The sequence below is a fragment of the Dermacentor variabilis genome, chromosome 4 (assembly GCF_050947875.1).
Source record: "Dermacentor variabilis isolate Ectoservices chromosome 4, ASM5094787v1, whole genome shotgun sequence".
Taxonomy (NCBI): domain Eukaryota; kingdom Metazoa; phylum Arthropoda; class Arachnida; order Ixodida; family Ixodidae; genus Dermacentor; species Dermacentor variabilis.
This window is the reverse complement of record NC_134571.1, coordinates 84,391,445-84,413,853: the sequence shown is the minus strand read 5'-3', so window position 1 is coordinate 84,413,853 and position 22,409 is coordinate 84,391,445. Positions and strand designations below refer to the sequence as shown.

General features: G+C 47.5%; 1 protein-coding gene across 2 annotated transcripts in view; it reads left to right on the top strand.

Moving 5' to 3' along the window:
- The window catches only part of LOC142579452 (protein croquemort-like), a 111,368-nt gene that overhangs the window by 79,315 nt on the left and 9,644 nt on the right, over positions 1-22,409 (top strand). Inside the window, exons 5-12 of one of the 2 annotated variants that reach the window (XM_075689629.1) lie at positions 662-753; positions 2,511-2,557; positions 2,704-2,776; positions 4,803-4,969; positions 7,178-7,296; positions 9,495-9,568; positions 18,758-18,812; positions 21,776-21,943. In XM_075689629.1, the coding sequence (XP_075545744.1) occupies positions 662-753; positions 2,511-2,557; positions 2,704-2,776; positions 4,803-4,969; positions 7,178-7,296; positions 9,495-9,568; positions 18,758-18,812; positions 21,776-21,943 (795 nt within the window). The remainder of the gene's footprint in view (positions 1-661; positions 754-2,510; positions 2,558-2,703; positions 2,777-4,802; positions 4,970-7,177; positions 7,297-9,494; positions 9,569-18,757; positions 18,813-21,775; positions 21,944-22,409) is intronic. The other variant, XM_075689630.1, reaches the window with a different exon arrangement.

Below are 22,409 nucleotides of genomic sequence, written 5' to 3'. Positions count from 1 at the left end.
TGGTTATAGCTGAAAAAAAAAAACTAGTGTTTATTCGGCGGGGAAAAAAATTGAATATCAAAGGAAAAAAATTAGGGGTGGCCATATTGTTTTATTTGGTGTTTTTATTTGGTGCCGAAGCCGTAGCACCGTCTCATATATTTGAGCCATTTTGGTGGATGAAGATTCACAAAGGAAGCTTGTAGGCTTAGGTTCAGGTTAGTTTCGAAGCAAGTCCAACTAATGCCTCGGAAATGAGCAGTTTACTAAGCTTCGTTACGACGCTGTCAAAATATGTGACGTAACCGGGTGCTGGTTTGGGGATTTCGCCATTCTTCTTTCTAACTGCTCCCCCCCCCCTTTCCTTTTTTTTTTCAGGCCACATGTTTGCTTACAGTATATTATAGTAGACATCTGGTTTTGTCAAAACTGCCATCTACCAATCCAACAGAACGTTATATTTCTACTTGTTCCATTAAAAATGACGTTGTCTAGTTGGAAGTTCAGTATGATTTAATTACAATACACATTGCAGGCACTTGCCTTAATTGATAGTCTCTCCAAAATAACAGGAAAATTCGTCTATTCTCGGCGATTAAAGTCTGGTGAGCTAATCTGTCTGTCTTAATACGGGGCCGGCTGCTTCAGTATGGGATGTGTGAACCTCTGATTTTTAATGCAGAAAAATGACACCGATGACGGCGAGTACACCATCTTCACGGGTGCCAAAGGAATGGACAACTACGGAGCGATGGACAAATTCAACGGACGAGAGTGAGCATTCTTTTGCCATAACTCGGAGGGAAACAGACCGCGGGAAAATAAATTGGCTGAACGTCAGAAAAAAGAGGACAGGCGTGTTTCGGTGGGTTTCAGTGTTTGTTATCTGCGGCAGTACTGTATATGTATGAGGTAAGCTTGACGCTGAAACGACAGCTCAAGCTGCTTAATGTCGGAAACCAGTTCTTCCTGCTGGTGCTTTTCTTTTTTCTTGCAGAATGCAGTTAAAGTAAGCACGCCTTTCAGATTAGTCTTGGACCTCTTTAACGTGCTTTATAAGTGGATCGCAATGAACTTCAAAAGAAGGTTGTGATTTACGATGCCTCTGTGTTTTCGTACGTGCGTGCATGCATGCGTGTGCGTGCGCGCGCGCTCCTGTGTCCACAAACAACAATTCTTCGGCGGCCGAATTCACAAAGCTTTTCGTTCGTAAATTTTATCTTCCATTGGTCGGCCGCTTTCGCTGACGATACGTTTAGCATCTAGATTGGCAGGAATTCGCTCCTACGAAATATTCTAGCGTGAGAAGCCGTGGTTTTCGACTTTGAAACAACGGTCAGGTTTTTGTCAGCATAGGGATTCGCCTTGCTGACACAGCATGTGACGTTACAGGCATACAACAAAACGTAACGAGAACATGTAACACCAATATCGCTTATATTTTTTGCTGCAACTCTACCACTCGCACGCTTTACGTTGGTATCATTGTGTAGAGGAAAGAAGCCATTACTCGAGCATGCATGTGTCGCGTGCAAGTGTTGCGTCGATGTTGCGTCACGCATGGCGCTATCGGAGCATCGTTTAGCCTCTCGCTCGGCATTCAGAGAAGAGTGCTATAAATAGCTCGGCAGTAAGTTTGTCGATACGAACGGGCGTGGTGTATAGCGTGTGAGGGAGTTCACTCTGCTATGGAAGGTGTAATTCACCAAACTCAAGCTTGCGTACTCATTAGAAGTTGTAAGGCTTACAAGCGCGCAATTGGTTGCAGGATTTTGACGGCACACTCGGCTATGGCGCCCCCGCGTTACACGCGCAGGGTCCAGAAATGGCGTGAAGAGGATCGTGTAGGAAGGCTCACCACCTTTGTCCGCGCGCAGCGAGCCCACTACAAATATAGAGCGAGCACGATTGCAAGGTTAAACCGTAGCACCCCTACTAGCTGTATCGTAAGTTAAGGCTGCAAGCTTTGTAATTTTCGAGATGAAATGTCGCTTGTGCATTCGCTTAATGTCATTGCTATACCCTAGCGCCCGCACACCCCTTAGTAACTCGCGCAAGTTATTCCATGCGCCCCAATGTGGCTGCGTCTTGTTTACGCTCTTCAAAAGGCAGTTTGCGCGTGTTCGCGAGTTTCTTACATTTTGTCGTGTGCTGGTGATCCTTGACCATGATCAAGAGAGCAGATGTACATAAAGAGACCAAAAAAGAAAGGCCAGAACTTGTATAAGCTCTTAACGCTAGAATTGTTCATAAGAGAAAATCTAGCCAGTCCTGATGCTGAACACGTATTATTAGCAGAGGCGATCTGCCAATGGCAAAGTTCACTTACGAAAGTGAAGTTTCGTGAATTCGACACCAGTTGTTCGTTCGACGCAGAACTCGTCGTGTTTTGATAAGCGTGAACAGTTGTTAGTCCGGGATTTTGGGCGAAGCCTTTAGACTGGTGGCGGAATAAAGCAAAACTGATTGCATTTTTCCTCGCACTTGTCTAATTTCACGAATTTCGCTTTTTTTGTTTTCTCCAACACCAGTGAGACGTCTGCCTACCGCGGCTACTGCAACATGGTCAACGGAACAGGTACGCCGCTTTACCTCGAACCTCGAAGGAATACTAACAAACGTTTGTCGAAAGAATGTATTGATAAATATTTATGAGTAAAGCGTTTCAACGACAGAGTAAAATAATGACACACCGCCTGTTCTTTCTTTTTTATGTGTTCTCAGTTGGAGACATGTGGCCCCCAGTTGCCTTGGAAAACAAGGACAACATAACACTGTTCGTCTCCGATTTCTGTAGGTAAGTGTCAGATAGTTAACAACAGGGTTACGCCTGAGTCTTGACGGTATCGTATATTTCCTGAGTCCATGGAGATGAGGCCATTGCGAAAACGGAGAAGGTCGGTTACGTGCTGCGCGCGGGATAAAGTGAGCCCTTGCAAAGTCAGAGCTTGTAGTCGGGAGCGACACGCGCGTTTACAAGCACAAGCTCTTTGTCCTTGCAGCTGGCCGGTTATTCGGGTCAGGTGAGTTAATGCGCGTGACATGCATTGCACATCCTGTATAGTGCATTCGCGCTCGAGCCGTTGCACTTGATATCAGCATGCTATGGGCTCATACTCAACGGCAATTACCTCTTGAGGTCTCCGTAATATTTAGCGATGGTATGGTGCTTGTATAGTGTGTGCAAGTGTATTGAGAAAATTAAGATCGGCTTTTGTGATATTTAACTAGTACGGTCATTATTGTTCCCGTGAATATTATTCTCTGCTCAGGGATAAACTGACTCTAAAGGCTGACTTTGTGCTGCTCTTTCAACCTTTGATCTTTTTCTAGTATGCAGTATCCATTATGAAATGTCTAAAACCACATGAATAGTCACTAATTACGCCTGCGTAGCATAGATTGCAGGGTCGTTGCATTATATGTAGCTCACAGATGAACGAAATGATTAGTCCAACACCTATGTGTTCTTTACAACGATAATCTTACAAAGGACACCAGGAAAGGTGCAGTTGAACAGAATGGGGCATAACAGTTGAAGTTATACTCCAGTTACATTGCGGCTATCAGAATGAAGGTGGCGCAGAGTTGTCGGCGTGCGAGGAGAGAGAAAAAGCAAGGACAGGAAAGGCAGAAAGGTCAACCAGAAGAGCATCCGGTTTGCTACCCTACACCGGGGGTGGGGGAAAGGGGGATAGAAAGAGGAAAAAAGGGAGAGAGTAAGCACTGAGTGCGTGTGAGAGGCACACTATGCACAGGGACACTATAAACGATCTCTTAAGCCGGTGCGCTTCAAGTATTGCACTAATGCACGATTCGCTTTTCTTTCCAGTGACGGGTGTGGCCACGGTCCGAGTATCTTTGACTCCGTGAACGGTCTTGAGTCCATTCGGTGTAAAGTTGCTCACAGAGAGAGAGTCGTTGTACATCGTAGCGAGGACAAGTACACAATAGGTGCTCGATGGTCTCCTCGCACCCACAGGAATCGCACATCGGGCTCTCGACCATTCCTAAACGATAGGAGTATGAGTTCGTGAACGCTACTCCCAGCCACAAGCGGTACAGCAAGGTTGCTTCGCCGCAGGAAAGGCTAGGTGGTAGTTGTAGCCGTAGCGTGGGGTCCAGTTATATAATCGGCAATTGAAGGCACTTGAACTCCAGAGATCTTGCGACTTTTTGCGTGCATATAGGCGAAGTTCCCTGGCAGCGTCCGACCTCGCCAAAGGTATTGAACGCGTATGCGTATCTTCGTGGGCCGACCGGGCAGCCTTGTCAGCTAGGTTGTTTGCGACGATGCCACAGTGAGCAGGAATCCATTGAAATATGATGGTGTGCCCTCTTTCCAGAGCATGGTGGTGCACTTCCCTGATGTCAGATATCATCTGCTCGGAAGTTTTGTGACGTAATGCAGACTTGATGCTGTGAAGGGCTGCCTTAGAGTCACAAAATACGACCCATTTCTCCGTTGGCTCTTCGGTGACGTACATCATAGCGGCATGGTATTGTATGTGAGGTATTGTTTAAACTTGGTCACTTGAAAACAGTGGCATCGCGTCGTGTTCCCGTCTTGAAGTGGGTGTTGGTTCAGCGATTCAGCCCGTGCGCTTGGATTATTCTACGTGCCCCATAATCGTTAGATTCCCCACACCTACCGAGAAGCATTCAGCGTGGAACCATTGCGCTTCAACTTTACGCGGTGTTATAACTTGTTGACATCGTTTTTTCTTTTTCAAACGCGTTTTGGGACGTCTTGCTTGGGAAATTCTTATTAAAGCGACTATTTCACTTCACTGACGTTGATGCAACACGGTGCATGACGACAGGTCCATCGATATGGAGTTTCTGGGTGACGTGGAGACCCGTGGCGTGAAGCTTCGTCGTTACTACGCCAGTCCCCGGATGTTCAACTACAGCTCCCAGGAGAGCCACTGCTTCTGCGACAGCACGTGCCTTCCCAATGGTGCCCTGAACGTCTCCGCCTGCGTCAAGGGTGAGTGCGGTCGTGACCTTCGGGGAGCTCTCCGGGAGCGCGGGTTGTTACTGTACAGTGTTCTGCCGTGTTCAGCTCGCTCGAGCTTGCTAATGCAACACGAGAAGCTTACCGAGACTCACCTGTCTGGTCCTTCGAGGTATAGCACTTTGCGCATGGGTCGGTTCCCCGGAATTTCAAGCATTTGCAGGCACACGGGGACGTGTGACCTTTACGACCTCTGGACATTCATTGTGTTCTGCACACCTTCTGCACGCCCTGAATAGGAAAAAGTACAGATTCAACTGTGCCCCCCATGTAAAAACACGCCAATGTTTGTGTCATCACTGTGGGGTGGCAGAGACGGATTCACGATGTAAGCGGACGTAAATTCCCTTGTATGTGCGGGCGGCACTTGTGTGCAAGGTTTGTCCCCAAAGGGGCCTGGACGCGTTCGTGCGTACGCTGTATGCCTCTGCAGAACCGCACCACAAATCGTAGCCGAACACCTTGTTCTGGTATAAAGCCACAGTATGGCCGACTCGAACGCTTGTACTCACGGCCTCGCCCTCTTCTGACGCATCTATCCCAGGCCGAGAAGGGTTCACGTGTCTTCGGGCAGTCCAAGACGCATTATCTCCAGGAGTGGATTTAAAGCCGGGGAATGGGCGTCATATTGATGCAACTGTTTTGTCATTCGCTCCACTCAACAGCAGACGGCGATTCTCAAATGGGAGAAAGTGGCACTCTTGTGATAGAAGTGTGATTTGCTGGTATCACTGTATAATTTGCCACACGGCCTCTGCAACTTCGTAATAACGCTCTCACGTACATATTAGGCTGAACAAGTGACTCAAACAAGGCCTACGTGCTGGTTTCTTTACTGGCACCGCACGGCATAGAAAAGTACGTGCTTGTCTATAACTGTTAAAACCCGCCTCTCGTATGAAATGCAGGGAGGAATGATGGTGCGATCAGCTCGCACGGCGCAGAATAACTCGCGACCGCTCCCACCGCGAAAACCACTACAGCCCCCAAAGTCCCACGAACACTCCGAGACGGTCTGGCGTCGTTGACTGGCGCAAACTGCATGGGACACTTGGACAGAGGTGGTGCATCCCCATTTGGCGTGGGCGTCCTAGTGCACTGAGCTCGCTTACGCGAATTCTATAATGAGCCTTTATGCGCGTAAGGACGTTCCGATGGTTGGTACCATGCTGGCGGATGAGAATCGTTCAGTAAGCTGTTTCCCATGGAAATCGTGAAATATTTTTTTAGGGGGGGGGGGAAGTAGCTCGGGCAAACAAAGAGGCTACATAAACGCAGGATGGTGAAAGAGCGTACCCCCCTCGGCATGGTCGAGGAGACTTGGAAAGCCAACTATGGGGTGACCGGGATCTGGGCACGCACATACAGCTTGAAACAAATGCAAGTCCGTCGCGACGTTGGAAGACCCGTCGACGTGACAAAGACTGCGAACGCGCGATGTTTAGTTGGCAAGAAGGACACTGGGAGTGACAGTTGACAAGCGGCGTTGACACTGTTCGGTTTGCATCGCTCTTCAGGTATCACTATACTGACCAGTTCATACCACTGAGGGTTCGACGAAGTATGCGTATCGCCGACCAGCACAGGAGCGCCTAGGAGGCGACATACTGCGGTTAGGTCGGGGAATACAAGTTTTTCATCATCGTGCTGTATAGAGAAAGAAGTAGATCGCAGCGGTGTTCACAAGAATCTTTGATTCGCATAAAAATCAACGGCGAAACAGGACAATGTAATAACGGCACGAGTAGGGGCAATCTAATGCGCCAGGCAGTAGAGCTGTGGGGACAACGCTGGTGTCAATCACTTGCGCTCCGATCATGTCGTGGATGAACGATGTCGAGTGAATTGAATTCTGGGGTTTTACGTGCCAAAACCACTTGCTGATTATGAGGCACGCCATAGTGGAGGACTCCAGAAATTTCGACCACCTGGGGTTTTTTAACGTGCACTTTAATCTAAGCACACGGGTGTTTTCGCATTTCGGCCCCATCGAAAAACGATGTCGAGTGCAGTCAGCTGCATCAATTGTAGGAATGGGCGCCGGCTGGGGCAGGTCATGTGCATTTTCGATAAGAAAATTGCATTATTTAGCCCGACACTGTTTGATGCGCCTCATCATCTTCAAGCCTAATTCCTTTGGGGAAGTTGTACTCGTAAATTAATGTTGTCGCGCGCCTGCAGGAGCGCCGGTGATCATCTCTTTCCCGCACTACCTGTACGCACATCCGATCTACCAGATGCGCCTGGAGGGAATCAAACCGGACCCAAAGAAGCATCAGATGTACTTGGACATTGAGCCGGTGAGTGAGCAGCGTTCCTTCTCATGGCATTCAAGTTAGAAACTTCCAACCAAAAATTAATTCTGTTTGTTAGCTCCGAGAGAGAGAGAGATAGGAAGATGAACTTTATTGTACAAACGGTAAATTATCGGTGCAACACATCAGGTGTTGCTTTCAGGTAGCGAAATCTTCTGGACTAGCTCGGATATCGGATACCTGTCGGGAACATCAGGGCTGGAGGAGGGTGGAAACGGTCGCCCTCACCGGCAGCCTTTACGCCCGCCCCGATTGCCTGTGAGATCGAGCAAAGTTGCCGCCTGGCGGGCGCTGGCTGAACAACGGTTAGTTTGGATTGCGCCACGCGTTGTCTGTTACGCCCGCCATATAAATATATATATATATATATATATATATATATATATATATATATATATATATATATATCCTCTGCATTACGAGAGGGATGAGCCATTGCATCTTTTGCTTCCTTATAGAGGGGTATGAGCCATTGCCGATGATGATAGTTTTTGTTAACGCAGAACAAAAATGCACGGGAACCTAGTCATAAACAGCTTCGCTGTAAATTAAAAAAAAACACTCACACGCAATACAGAACTGTTTCTGTGGTGAACGTTCCGTGATCTCTGTGATACCACGCAACATTAACAAGGCGTCGTGAATATCACACAGCAGCAAAAAAACAGAGAGAGAGAGAGAAAAAGAACAAAGAGAATGTGAGGAACTCATCATCGCGTCATAGACTTTATATTATGATAACTGCGAAAATTGCAGAACTCTCGCTTAGTGATTACGCGGCGTGCTCTGATGTTTTCTTTTCCTATGTGGTTCTGATGCCACGCGGGTAAGTCTATTTTGCCTCGCAAGTAAAGCGTGAGCTTTCGTTTTTTGACTAGTTGCTACAGAAGGAAAGCTAAAATAGGATATTGGTGAGGGTTATTAGATATGGTGAGGATGCTTTGTGCTTAAATTATGGGTTTTAGTGTTACTGCGATAAAAATATTCTCGTCTGAAGCAAACTATACCGATCCGGCTATCGTGTTTTCACTCAAAGGGGCCTATACCTTGTTTAAGTGAACTCTTTAAGTCGTTGCATTTCGCAAGAAAAGTAGAAAAAATAATACATGGATACATGCCTCAAATCGTTGATGTAAAATGCATTACCTTGCTACTATAACTTCGCTGTAGAGAGATGCTGACTTCTTTATAACCAGTGCAATATTCGCAGAGAATGCGGTAATACTTAAGTTGCACATCAATATTAACCGAGTGGAACGCCAATGAAACAAGCACAAAAACAATCCCAAAGAAGTGCCGAAGCAAACATTGTTCGGCTCAGCGCGAGTCCCCCATTGAATGACAGCTTGCGCTTCTTTCAAGTAAGCAAGAAGTTCCCGCGCATGTCGTGCAAATATGTTGCATCGGAGGGCAGTATGTAATCAGTTCACTGCAGCGAGCATGGTTCATTACCATAAAATCTTTCGCAGTGAAGTGCCGACGTGTACATGCCAATGCGTACCGCCGAGCACCTATTGACATAATGCGGCGATGACGCTGCCACCAGTAGCTTGATATCGCCGTGAGTAGCCGCATATCTTGTTTCTTATGTGCTTTATAAGAGTGAGAGCCAGTCGAGCAAAACGTAGTCATTCCACGTTAAATTACTGTGGTTTGTTGAATCCATGTGTAAACGTTATGCAATTGCAGATTTTGTAAAGTTGCTTAAAGGTTACCCATACATTTTTAATTGATGTCACTTCTGGTGCTGACGTGGTCGTGGTACGGGCGGCAAATGCAAGAGCATAACAAGCGCGATTGGCAAGCTAAATTGGCAATTGACACATGCAAATTGCATGTGTGGAGAGAGAGAGAGAGAGAGATAAGCCATAAGAGAAAGGCAGGGAGGTTAACCAGGCTGATCCCGGTAGGCTACCCTGCACTGGGGAAGCGGGAAAGGGAATTGAAAGAGGAGTAGGAAGAAATAAGGTCACACTCTCCACTGTTACGCACACAAGCGCGCACCACTGAGTCAGTCACAGGCGTGGAGCAGGAATGAAAATGTGAAGAGGTTGAAAGCCAGCCTCGGCGCTGTGTCGACAAATTCTTGGCGATTATTTTTTTTTTCGCAAACATTTATAAGCTGTCGTCGGAAGAATGTCTGGGCATTGCTGAGCGCTCTCGTTCTCTATCGTTTCTTTCAGAAAATGGGCATTACCGTGAACGCAGTGGCGAAATTTCAAGTCAACGTTTGGATCGACCACATTCCTGATGTTCCGTAAGAATGAAGCTTCTTTCTTTCTGATGATCAAGTCTTTTTGCAAACACATTGTACCTCGCACTTTCTGCATGTTCACGTTCGTGAAATCTCTGGCACGATCGAGGACTAATGCAGTTGACCATTTTTCTGAGTACATCTACCACGTTTTGTGTTTCATCACAAATCCGCTGAAAGCGACGCCTCCAATGCGTCTTGTGATTAAGTGCCGTAATTCGCACGTGCGTTATGCTTCAAATTCCTTACTATAGCGGCTCCGATGTACTGTGACGTAGAAGGCGACCGAAAGAGCGCCGCGGCTGGGCTACACCAGCCGTTCCGCGAGCAGACACATGCATAAAATTAAAGACAGGAAGGCTAACTAGATTATATCTGTGGTTGGCTACCCTGTGCTGGGGAAGATGGCAGAAAGAAAAATGAATGAAAGGAATTAAATAAAAAGAAAGCGGCTGAAAAAAAACTCAGTGCCCTTCCACTCTGTGAAGAAGGATGACCAGCGAAGGTGTATGTGGGCCCCTTAATGGCGAACTGCACCTCCGCCCTGGGTCGGCCCGTCATTGCACTATCTTCGGGATCGGCCCACGTAACGGGAGATTTCTGCTTACGGCACGAAAATTTCCTTGGACGGTAGAGCTATACAGCCTCGCTGTAATATGAACAACGTAGGGGTATCTGTGTGGGCACTTGCCTGCACCCTTATGGCCCGACACCATTCGATTCTACTGAGCCACGTCACGGCTGTCCACCGACTAAATCGGGGACTCAATCCGCCATGTTATTATTGCTCTATGGTTGTTTGCCGAAATGCGTTGCTTATTTCGCGCTTTGCATTTAATGCCTAACCTCGCACGTGAATCCTTTCCACGTCCTAAAAAAAAAACATGGGCTGTTATATATTCCCTAAGGAAATTACCGCGATCTTGTCCTTAAAATCCCGTTAAATATTGTGGGGTCCCACGTGTGCTGTTGGGAATAAAACAACATAGTAGTAGAAACAAACCAAAGACCCTTATTGCACCTTTTATAAAAAGAGACGGATGACGCTTAAGCTCCGCCTTTAATAGTGGAACGCGATAGCATTCAAAGATGCCTGACTGATTCTCACGCTTCCCGGCAACTGGAGCGTATGTAACTCTAATGTTTACCGGGAAACGCTGGCCGCGAACGCTATGCACGAAGGCGGGCTTTCTGGTAGAAACGCGGCCTCTTGCATGGGCCGCGATGCGGCGGAGACGTGCGCCATCTGGAGGTATTGCAAGGAACCGGGCGCGCCGCTCCGTGGTCTCCGAGATAGTCACGCGCCGGCGCGCGCAAATGGCTGACGCCGGGACCGGTCGATAAATGATAGAAACGCTGGAAAAGGGTTATCTGAATTTTCGCGTAACAGGATTATGTTTTCCCGTATAGTCAAATTACAGTCCGACGTTATCATGTCTGCAGGTTGAGTTTAAGTCGTACTTTACGATTTTTCTATGTATTTTATCTTGAGAAATCCGATTACTTCAGTAGCTTCCTTGCGCCACACACAGGGCCTGGGTATGAGTGGTATGAAAATATGTTTGCCGAAACGACGTCCGACGCTGGACGCCGACGCCGGATTTTCTGCGACACAGGGCGCTGTCGCGGTAATAAGCAACCTAGCTGGCACATACGAGCGAACGGCAAAGCGTCTGTAGGATGGTCCTGCCGATTGCCTCACGAGCGCGCGCCGAGTTCCCGCAGCCGGAGATAAGTCAATTATAATAAAAAAAGTTATAGTTCATCTCGCGCACGATTATCCCCGCCGTCAGGTAGCGTCAGTATGGGAGCACTTGCGCCATCTCTCGTAGCGCTGCGCAACTACCGACTACAGGTGCCGCAGCTGCTGTGCGGGGAAGCCAGATTCTAGGAGACGAGAGAGCCAAGGAGGGACAACAACATCAGGGGGCGCGAGACAGTCGAACGGTCCCACAAAATCAAATGACTTACTCACGAGTGTCTTCAGTTTTTTGCATCATCCTTATTTACAACACCAGAAGCAGTACGTTTGGTTGACCAGAACCTGGGCTAGTATAGTAAGCTCGCCATTTTAGGAATGGTAAAGCAGCGCGTGATTGCAGCTCTTTTTTTCTTTTTTTGAGGGGGCTAGCTGTCAGTGTTTCATTTTTCGGTCATTTGACATGTTGCGGTGCAGAAGACGGCTGATTCGGTTAGTGTATCTTGAGATAATAAAAAAAGAAAAGAAAAACGTCACTCTTGTTCCATGTAGCTAACCGGCAATTTGTGATCCCCCGACAGTAGAATGATGCGAGGCACATTATTCGTGCTGTGATTGACCATGGCAACGGCCACAATACGTTGTTTTAAAACCACACACGGTTCAAAGTAAAGATAGAGTTGTTAAATAAGTGCTCAAGCACTGCTATTCAAATCATTTATGAGGCTTAAGCTCCGCGGGATGTTGCAACGATTATATTCCAGTTCTTTTCCTTCCCGCACTTCGCCAATGGAGTGAGCGGCGCTCCGCCTACTTTATCGCCAGGATCAACCAGCGGTGAGCGACGGGTGATAAGGAAGGAATATAATCGTGCGAGAAGAATCCTGTCCTTAGATTATACCAGGCCAAGGTCCCGATATCCGATCTTCTACTAAAGTGCTTCATAGCGTAAGCAGGAGCGGCCAGGCATGCGAAGATATATGACAGTGTCCCACGATAAGCCATATTCCCTCTTTAGAAATTTATAGGCTATCTGACGCGTATTGTGGCTAAAGTAGCGGAGACTGTTGGGCACCACTTGTAGCTGCTCCGCCGTTGCCGGCATTTTACCATTATCACAGGTAACAATTACGGTCGCCTATGTGCTCAAGTGAAAGGTAGGAAAAGGTGAAACATTTACATTCGTCTGAGAATGCAATAACCGCCTTCGGACGAAGAAGTAGCAGTACTTTATTTCGCTAATGTACGTAAAATGAGTGAAATCCGACCAGACGTGCTTTCTTTGAATGTTTGCTCCTGTAAAGCTGTGCCTCACCAAATATTGCCTCAGTGGTTGTCGTGTTTCACGACCTTTATTTAAGATCTTCAAAAAGTCTGAGCTACACTCCTGCTGAAACCTTTCACGTCGCTGCCGACGAGCGGACACAGTTGACCGGCATTTACGTTGTCATCAAACGAATCATGCCGCACCGTAGCAGGAACAGCGTTATAAGGGAAGACGCGTTCCCATCCTCCACCGACAAGCAATGGCAACTCTTGAGTTGACAGCCTGTTTTACTTGCTTTGTATCGTGGAGCCCGTATGGACCTCCGTCGTCATGTACCGGAAGCAAGTGGCTTAGATTCTAGAAAATATGGTATGCTAACGTTGGCAAAACACTCTGCTGGTTAGTGTGTCAGAGCTTGTTCGCTGGTAGCCCATTCGGAAGAAAATGAATTCACCAATAAAAAGGCCTCACTGACAGCCTGACCGGCCTGACTAAGACCGTTCTTATAGAAACGTGTGCCGCCGCCTGCCCGTGCAAACTGCACATTGGCGGTTCCTTCCAGAAATAGCCACAAAACGCGGCGCCCCAAGGAAATGGAGCGCGCACTTCCTGTTCGAAATGCCTGTCGCCGGCTGAGCAAAGACGCCAGCAGCCTTGTTGCGTGTCTTCAGCTGGCCAGCTCTTCGTCTATCATCGTGTTTCGACAAAAGGTTGTACGAAAGCTTTAAATGGCGTCATGCGAATAAGGCGAACGATCATGATAACACGTGAGTTCCTACAGCCGCGTTTTTCATCCGTGTCTGATCATCGACTGCGAACAAAAAGTTCCCGCAACATTTAGGAAATAGTTGTGTTTCTGAACGTGACATGTTGCAACAAAGGAAACTTCATAAAGTTTCCTCAGAGAAAAAGTAAAGGCTTGTAGTGAAGAAAAGAGAGAGAGAGAGAGAGAGAGAGAGAGAGAGAGAGAGAGAGAATTGTTCCAAGTTTTCTTCTGCTTGCGGCTTAGCTTTATTATACGGTCACTGAACCTCTGCAGTAGCCTGTAACTCAGTAACGAAGTGCCCACAGCGCACGAAAAGCAGTATACTGTAGAGATGAATTCCTGGGCGTGTCCGTGAAGAAGACAAGTCTACTTGTAAAAACGTTGGCTCCTGTTTTCACCTGGTTCTCGTTTTGCTCGTCGTTTTGAATTTCCATCTCCCGCTTTCCCTGTGTTTTCCTTGGGATGTCCTTGCACGTCATGCTCCCTCCCCCCAACTAAAAAAGGAAGAATGCACGTGTTCTTGCACGTCAGTACCCTTTGTTTTCTTCTTTTACATGCATCCTTTATATTCAGTTGTTACGCAGCTAAACATACCAAGCACAACAGAGAGAGAGAGAGAGACGGAGACAGATAAGTGAGATGCGAAAGGCGGGCTTGTTAATCGGTGGATAAATATCCAGTCCGCAACCCTGCTCTGGGAAAGGGGTAAGAACGTCGCAAATGGTATATGTTGACGTTATTCACAGAGATCAATTATTATTTCTTTCGGTTGCTGAAAGGGTTGAGACCAGCATGACGTCACCTCGATGACCCGATGCCGCTGCTCGTGGAGTATGGAATGACCGTACATCTGACACATTGAACAAGCACACTGTCAAGCCCAACGCATTGTGCAGGCACCTTCTTTCCATCGAGAGGCCGTGGTACAGACAACGAGCCCTCCCGAACTTCCCGCGAAGTGGGGTAAACAGTGGTCGGCAGACTGGAGAATGAAAGTGCGACTGCGCGGACTCGCCTGCGGCGTCATAAGTCCAGGCGCCTGCGCCGGCGGGACGAGAAAGTCGGCGCAGATGCAGTCCCTGCAACAACAATCGGTGTTTCAGCGGGCCGCCGGAGAACAGCCAAGCCACTCGCAATGCGCTGTCCGTGTGTACTAATTCTGTGTGGTGCCTGTCTCGCTTTCAAGAGCAGAGTGATTGTGGCGGCATAGGAAAGGGCGTTTGCCACCCTGGTGTTCGCGAGGACGACTTCTATACGGTCGTCATCGCCTCCGGGAGGCTCCGGTCACCTTATGGCGATGTCAGACTTTTGGCGTCTGTCACCTGTTTATGCAATAGCGTCTGATCTCAGGTGAAGGCGTGAAACGCCGTCTGTGGACAGCAACTTGTTTTGAAAACGGAGGATGACGACGCGGTGGCGCAGTGGTGGGATCTCGCGTCGAGCTGAGTCTGCTGGGAGGGAAGAATGCTGGAGCGAACGGCGACACAGACGAACCAATGATTGCCGTCAGCGTGCTGCGGGAAAGACTTATACACTGCTAAGTTTGGGATGAATAAACGATTTCTAGGGAAGATCACGGCCAAGATCGTAAGCAATGTGCAATTCCTGGGAAATACCCTTCTCCCACTGCAGGGTAGCAAACCGAACGTGCGTCTGATTAACCTATCTGCCTTTCCTCTTTTCTGTTTATCCTTCTCTCTCTCTCTGTGTGTCGGGGAAATTACTGCTAATTCTTCACGAAAGCATATTTAAAGAAGTTCGTAGCTCTCGGTTTCAGACTGCTCCTATACAGAGTATGAACAGGATCGGCCTACACTCCTGCATGGGCTTTTAAGGTCCTCCGTGCTGCTTCTTCACACTGCACTGAGTACGACGAAGTGGGCTACACAGGGCACTTAATCTGATCCTGCAAGCGTTTCTGTTCTGAAAGGAAGAAGCTTTTGGACGGCATGAGAATAAGCGGGATTTCCTCACGAGCATGCAGAACAGTCAGTTTTCCCCAAGGACCGGTCAAAGTGCGCAAGAAAGCGCTGCCCATTCTACTCGCATTTCTGCTAGAGAATGGGCTCATTGACTCATGGTGACAGATATTGTCACGTAGTAGTGACGCTGAGGAAAGCAACAATACTGGGAATGACGAAACTCGCGTTTCATTGGGGGAACTTGTGCCCTCAAAAGACACGCTATACTCAAAGAACGGCGACAGCGGCGAACACCGTCGCCGATCGTCGAAAATCTGATCAGCGGGTCAAGCGCGTCAGCTTTTATACGTCAGTCGTCGAACGTTCCAATGTGTCCAATGCTGGGACCCGTGTGTCTTCCACAAAGTTCTACATTATTCGCGTCGCACATACATGCAATCAGATTACACAAGGTTCGGTGACAGACAGCGGATGGAACCATCGATAACATTCCAGAAACTTCCTCTACACGCAGACGCGTCCTGCGCTGTGCGATAACATTTGTTAGGCGGTGAAACGTGGTCACCCGATAAAGATAAAGAAGTACACGTGTCAATACTGACGACACAGAAAGAGGCGCTCAGGCGAAGCACTTGCTTGCCAAGTCTGCTACGCTAACCTCACCTGAAGCACCATCGTCATCATCAGCGCCGCCGCCATATTTAAAGAGAATATCCGACGTTTGAGAAATAAGAAAGCTGAAAAATTTTACAGCGCAGCTCATAGGCGCCCGTTCCTACGGCGAGCGGCGGCGGCGGCGTAACCGAGCGAACAAGCGCAGCGAAAATATGAAAAAGTCAAAAGCGGCGACAGGGAAGAGGCGCGAGGGGGAAAGCGGAGAGGAAGGTGCAGTGGAACCACGAGGCGAAAAGAGGAGCAGGGTATGGCAAAAACGTGAGATGAAAAACGTAACGCTGCGACAATGGCTACGAGATGGCGACAGAGTAGCGCGCGCCGCGTGGGGGTCCGTCTGCGGCGGCTGCTGTGGATCGTGCCCGCGCGTCACCCGCGAGCTGGCTCTCTCGATCTACAGATTAGCGAGGCAGTCGCGCCACACTTCGCTCCGTTTGCAACGCGTCGCACGAGACAGATATACCGCGCCATCCAATACAGAGTTTTAAAATTGGGGCCCCAATAGTTTGGGGCCCCAAAGAGCTTTGCGGGTGTGGGCGTTGGGACACGCAGGAGTGAAGAGTCTTAGAATAGGGCTTTGTGTTTGCGAATAGCGTCTTGCGCTGACAGCGCCACTACGGTGTCAATGAAGAACGTTTAGAAATAATTAAATAAAATATACCATTTTATAATAGGAATAGTAATTTTGACTTGCGTGTATTCGCGTTTAACTACAATTTAAACGTGATTAGTTCTGTAAGCAGCAAACAATTAGTTGCGCTTAGTTTTGAGCAAACTAACTTTACGTGCCTTCACCAGCCAAGCTTAGCCGTGTTAGGCCTACGAGCCATAAAATCCACAATCGAATTCGAAATCAGCGGCGTCTAATGAATCAATCTTCATAACACACGCTAGTTGAGAGAAAGCGATAACCGCAGTCACTTCTCCTAGCTTGCGAACTTCACGCGTTACCACGAATCGAACCCAGTTTGGTGCTATAGGTTAGAGCCGTCGCTTCGATGGGTGCCGCCATGTTTGCTGACGCAAAGCTTTTACGTCATTGCCATCGAACTACATGCCCGCAGCAAGACCATCCTCACCTTTATGGTGCCTGCACAGACCTGAAATACGCCTCACCATCCCAGAAATCACGAAGAAGGCTAACATGCCGTCGTTTGCCCTGAAGCAGGCCACATTAGAACATTTACATGAGGTGCACAGTGGCCGCGTACACGTTTACATCGATGGCTCAGTCACATCTGCGAGTTCAGCTGCTGCTGTGGCGATACCAACAAGATCCGTCAAAATAAAGCTAAAAACATCACATGTATCATCAACGACAGCTGCTGAACTGGTAGCCTTGCATGCGGCTCTTCATTTCATTCAGGAGGAACCACCCCATGCATGGTCAGTCTTCTGTGATTCCAAGGCATCCCTACAGAGTTTACTCTCAGCACTGCGCCATGGATCACATGAGCAGCTCGTCGCAGAGATCAGAGAAGTACACCATCGCATAGTTGACGGAGGACACGATATCCTATATGAGTGGTTGCCTAGTCACTGTGGCATACATGGCAATGATCGAGCAGATGCAGCTGCCCGATCTGCCCATGACGGCGTCAACTGCGTTGCCATTCCTCTTTCGAGAGCCGACGCAGCGAAAAAACTTGCCGTACTTGCACGTGACCTGACATTAGCTCAGTGGAATTCATCCGATTTCACAAGTGCACGCCTTCATACCCTGGACCCTAATTTACAACTCCGTATTCCGCCCGAGCTTCAACGACGCGACTGCACCTTTCTAGTTCGTCTATGGCTTGGAGTAGCATTTTCAAATGCGTACTCTTTTGTTATCGGAATATCCAACAGCCCACTTTGTGACTTCTGCGGGTACTATGAAACAATCGCGCACCTTCCTTGTCAGTGCTCGCGTTTCAACCCGCAAAGAGCAGTCCTCTCAGTCACCCTTGACAAACTGGACAAGCGCCCAATGACAGAAAACAAGATACTTGGAAACAGGCCTACGCGAACATCATTGCGATCGGCTAAGGAGGCGCTGCTGCGGTATTTAAAAGACACTGGACCTTCTGACAGATTGTGACTTCACTGTGTGGCGCAGGCTTGTACGGTGACACTGCATAACACTAGGAACGCCTTTGCGGGCTGCGTAACAGTGCCCACAGGAGCAGTTTGTATGTACGTGCATGTGTGTGTAGTTTTCTTTCTTTATTTTCTATTTTTTAAATCTTTCTCTCTCTCACCTATCGCATCCCCTTGCCCCTCCCCCAGTACAGGGTAGCCAACCGGAGATAATCTCTGGTTAACCTCCCTGTCTTTCCTTTGCCTCTCTCTCTCTCTCTCTCTACGGAAATATAAAACTTGTCCGGAATAACTTAGGCCGCGCCTCGATGCAACGTAACTCTCCAAAGAGCATGGCCGGGCAGTTGTGATATCTTCTCGCCTCCAAAAAAAGGTGTCAACTGCATAGAACGCACTTTGAACGTGTTTTCGTCGCGTCCCCGTCGTGTCCTTTTTTGAAACCGCGCAGTAACTGTGGTTGTAACGTAATCGGGTGAAGCGGTAGCTACTGAGAACGTGTGCCTGTCCTGTTTTATGATATTTTTTTTTCTTTAGTCAATAAAATAGAAGAACAATAGTGAGACCTAGTCGCAGTGGCAACGGATATACTCCTTCGACAGCAGTAATAAATATGTACCACGCGACTACAACGTTGTCTGCCTGGCGTTGATAATACGTCAAAAAACACGCATGACTGTCGAATCGCCCGAATGACGTCACGTTTATAGTCACATATCCCAACAGTGTAAACTGACTTTGGTCCTTACAGCGTTTCTGAGTGCAGTGTCTTTTGTTTCACTTCTTGCAGATTCTTCGAAGACATCACGCAACGGCGTTTCTTCCCTGTGTTTTGGTTTGAGAATGTAAGTTCCTGTACTGTCCCGTCTTTTTCAATGACCGCGTTTTGTCGTAGTCCGATCGGTACCATCCGCGTGCGACAGCAAAGCGCCTTGCAGTAAAAATTTGATTTGAGCGAGCAGGTCTATACTGGATTAAAATGCAGTGCGACTGGAACGACGGCAAAAGGCAAAAAAAGAAAAAAAAAAGAAGAAACATCATGCGAACGCTGACAAACAAATGTTTTCTTATTGCGCTCTTTAACGTAAAACTATTCCAATATGTTTTTATTCCAATCTTCTGACGTCAAATTTGCGTAACAGCCGACGCAAGGATCGAGCGGTGACCCGCAGGGTTGTCTGAATAGACCAATCAAACGCCTTCCTCGTTCATAGGAGGTCACTTTTGTTTGCTTGAAAAACGAATAACATTGCCTACACTGAGCGGCTTGTCTTATATAATTTGCTCACAAGAGGCGAGGAGCATGCTCAAGTGTAGAGGGATTTCATGGGGCCGAGCGACTGCACTGAATATCGATAACCTGATGAAGAGGGTGGTGCCGGCGTCTGCTATTGGTCCGCTTTCTTTTACTTAGCTTGCGGTGGCTCGTCGAAAATCGCGGCGGCATGCAACAGAAGCTTAAGAATGACGCTGAAACAGATCCTCAGCAAAGAATAGTTGGCAGAACGAGGTCGCAAACGTGCCAAAAGAGCTCGAAAACGTTACACGGCCACGCAAAAGGTTTTACTATACGCAATTAAACCCATGCTCTCCGGCAGGTGCGAGTCGCCAGTGCCTGAGCGATCGGTGGCAGCCATCTTTTATTCCTTTCGGAACGGGGCAGCCTGCAGGTATTCAGAAGAAAATTCCGTTTTGTTCGGCATATTAATGCATCTTTAATGCGTGCACGTCTCTTTCACGCGGCGAGTTTTTTACGGATTTGTGACGCCGCGTGACAGGCAGGTGAAGTGGGTGCAGCCCGAAAAACTTTTGACCAATAGCCGAGGGCTAATGGCGAAAAGGGGTCGAATCAGAATTAACTATTTCTCTTTTGTTCGATCGAATCATGCATAATGAGTGTGTACACGTCATATCAGATGGGAACCTATCGCTGTTTTCGTGGCGTCGCGTTACAGACAGGTTAAGTGGGGGTGGTCAAAAAGGTGTTTGACCAATCGTGGGGGGCTGATGGCAGAATTGGAAAGGGAAAATTTGGAATAGTTTTACGTTATAGCGCCCCAGCCTTTTTATGTGCAGAACACTGCCGTATCACGCAGCCTGACGACATTCAGAAACTGGTGACACGCGATCGAACCAGATACCAAAATCACGCATGGACAGACCAACACAGGAAAAGCATGTCCATCAGAACCACGAATAAAAAGAATAATCTTTCGTTATATAGAAGAGAACAAATAAAAACTTAATTTTTTTACCGACTTGCACTGGGTACTATCACTGAGCAATAAAAACGAACAACCAATAAATGCAGCCCACAGAAACAGTGAAGGAAAACTTCACATTGGTCTTTTAGTTTAAGAATGTAGACGCATTCTCGACGGCTTTTGCCTTTTGTTCACCGGCCATACCCTTGAATATCTTTCTGAGTATGAAAGGACATAGAGAGGAGCTTGATTCGAGCAAGCAGTTAATGGAGCAAAGGAAATCGGCAACAGCAAAGTCGTTGAAAATGTCGCTGTACGTTGCTTGCCAGTTTGTACTGTACAGTTTGGAGCTTGCAGTTGCTCGTGTGCTGCGACTAAAGGTAATTCACAGTTAATGTGGTGCGTCTTTAACGCTGTATCCTCCATAATGTGGCGGCTCAGGGCAACTTCCAAAAAGAAAGAAAGAAAGAAAAGAAAAATGCATGCTAAGCCCCCCCTCCCGTTACGGTGTTGTGTCCGCTAAAGCTTTAGAAATCTTCTTGTCCACAGGATAGGAGGTATAGCAAATCAATTCTGCGGAAAAACTGAAATATGCAGGAAGGTTCTTGAAAGGGAAGAATTACCATCCAGCCGAAATCTTCGCAGTTGAAAGATTCGTCCCCGTCTGGGGGAGTTCCAACCTGGGATTAATTCGCGGAGGTCACTCTACCACGACAATTCTCGATGCATCGTGACAACTTTGCCTTTCATACTACGCAAGTTTTTCCACTCTGCCGTGAACATAGTATACGTGCCCGCGTTCTGTCAAATCGACGCTAAACCTGCTATTGCCTCGGAATCGGTTGTTAAGAGGAAGCTTTAGCTCGGGTGCTCCCATCTAAATACATGTTGAATGAGAATTTGTTTTTCTCGGCAACCACTGCGCTAAATTTGACGAGGTTTGTCGTATTTAAAAGAAAGCTTACAATTTAGTGACCGTTGGTTTCGAATATTTGATGTAAGTGGTCAATTTTTTTATTAAAAATTGCAGAAATCGCAATTTTTCAGAGAACGAAACTATCAAGTTTATAACTCTGTAACTCAACAGTTAAAAATGATATCACAATTCTGTGAATTACATCTAATAGTACGTCTAAAGCGGACAAAATTGACATGTTACATGTGACTGTCCAAAAACTTTGTAATATGAAAACACAACTTTTGGAGAACCCTTGTACACAACGTAACATATTCACGTAAGGTATAAATTGACACATAGAATTTGTCCGCTTTGAATGATGTAATGAATGCCGTTTACAGAACCGCGATATCTGTTCTTGGTGTCGAGCAATGAATTTGTTAACTTCGTGGTTCTATTCTTTTTTTTTCACGCTTTAGAATTTTTGAAGATTAGTTTAACAAAATTCAGACCGTAAATCGAAATTCCGCTTCCAACAGTCACTAGAATCTAATTTTGCCTATCAAATGTAAGAAATTTTATTAAAATCGGTCGAGCGGTTATCTCAGAAAAGCGTTTCTGCGTTTTGCATGTATTTGAATAGGCCGCGCCGGAGTTGGGCCCGAGCTAAAGCGTCCTCTTAACGACCCTGTGTTTGCACTCGCAGCTTGCGTCGGCCGACAAGGACATGCTGTCCAGGTTGCGTCTCGTGACGGAGGAACTTCCGCAGTACGTCACGGTCGGCGCTTTCGGCGCCGTCATCATTGGCGGCATCATCCTGCTTGCGACGCTGGTGTACGCCATCCGATACGTGAAGAGGCCGGTAAGCAGTCACGTTGGTTCTAACTTTGTTCGCTCGCATTACTTTAATCCACTTCAACGAAGTGCATTTTGCAACGAGAGATCTTAGCGCACGACATGAGCAGACAGCGTTCGAAAACGGAGGGAGAACACGAGTCCAGTGGAGGCTTGGCGGTTGCCATACTGCAGCGGTGAGCAAGCGAGCGCAAATCATTAGTTAACTAACATGGTAACGATGTTTTATGTAGCGCTACTAAAAAAAAAAAAAAGAGGCCTCAGCTTCATATCGAACAATTGTTCGTTCGGCTATGCAGACGATGATTCCCGAGAAACTCGGAATCGGTTAACAGTGGCTGCAGCTTGGGCAAACGCGCTTTTGGGATGTTCCAGAGGCATTCTTGGGATCGTCACCACGTTGCAAAGAAATAGTCCTTGCACCTAATACGCCATGCGAGTTCGAGTTGTGTTATCCTCCGCTTATCATCCTTCGAGGATCAGTC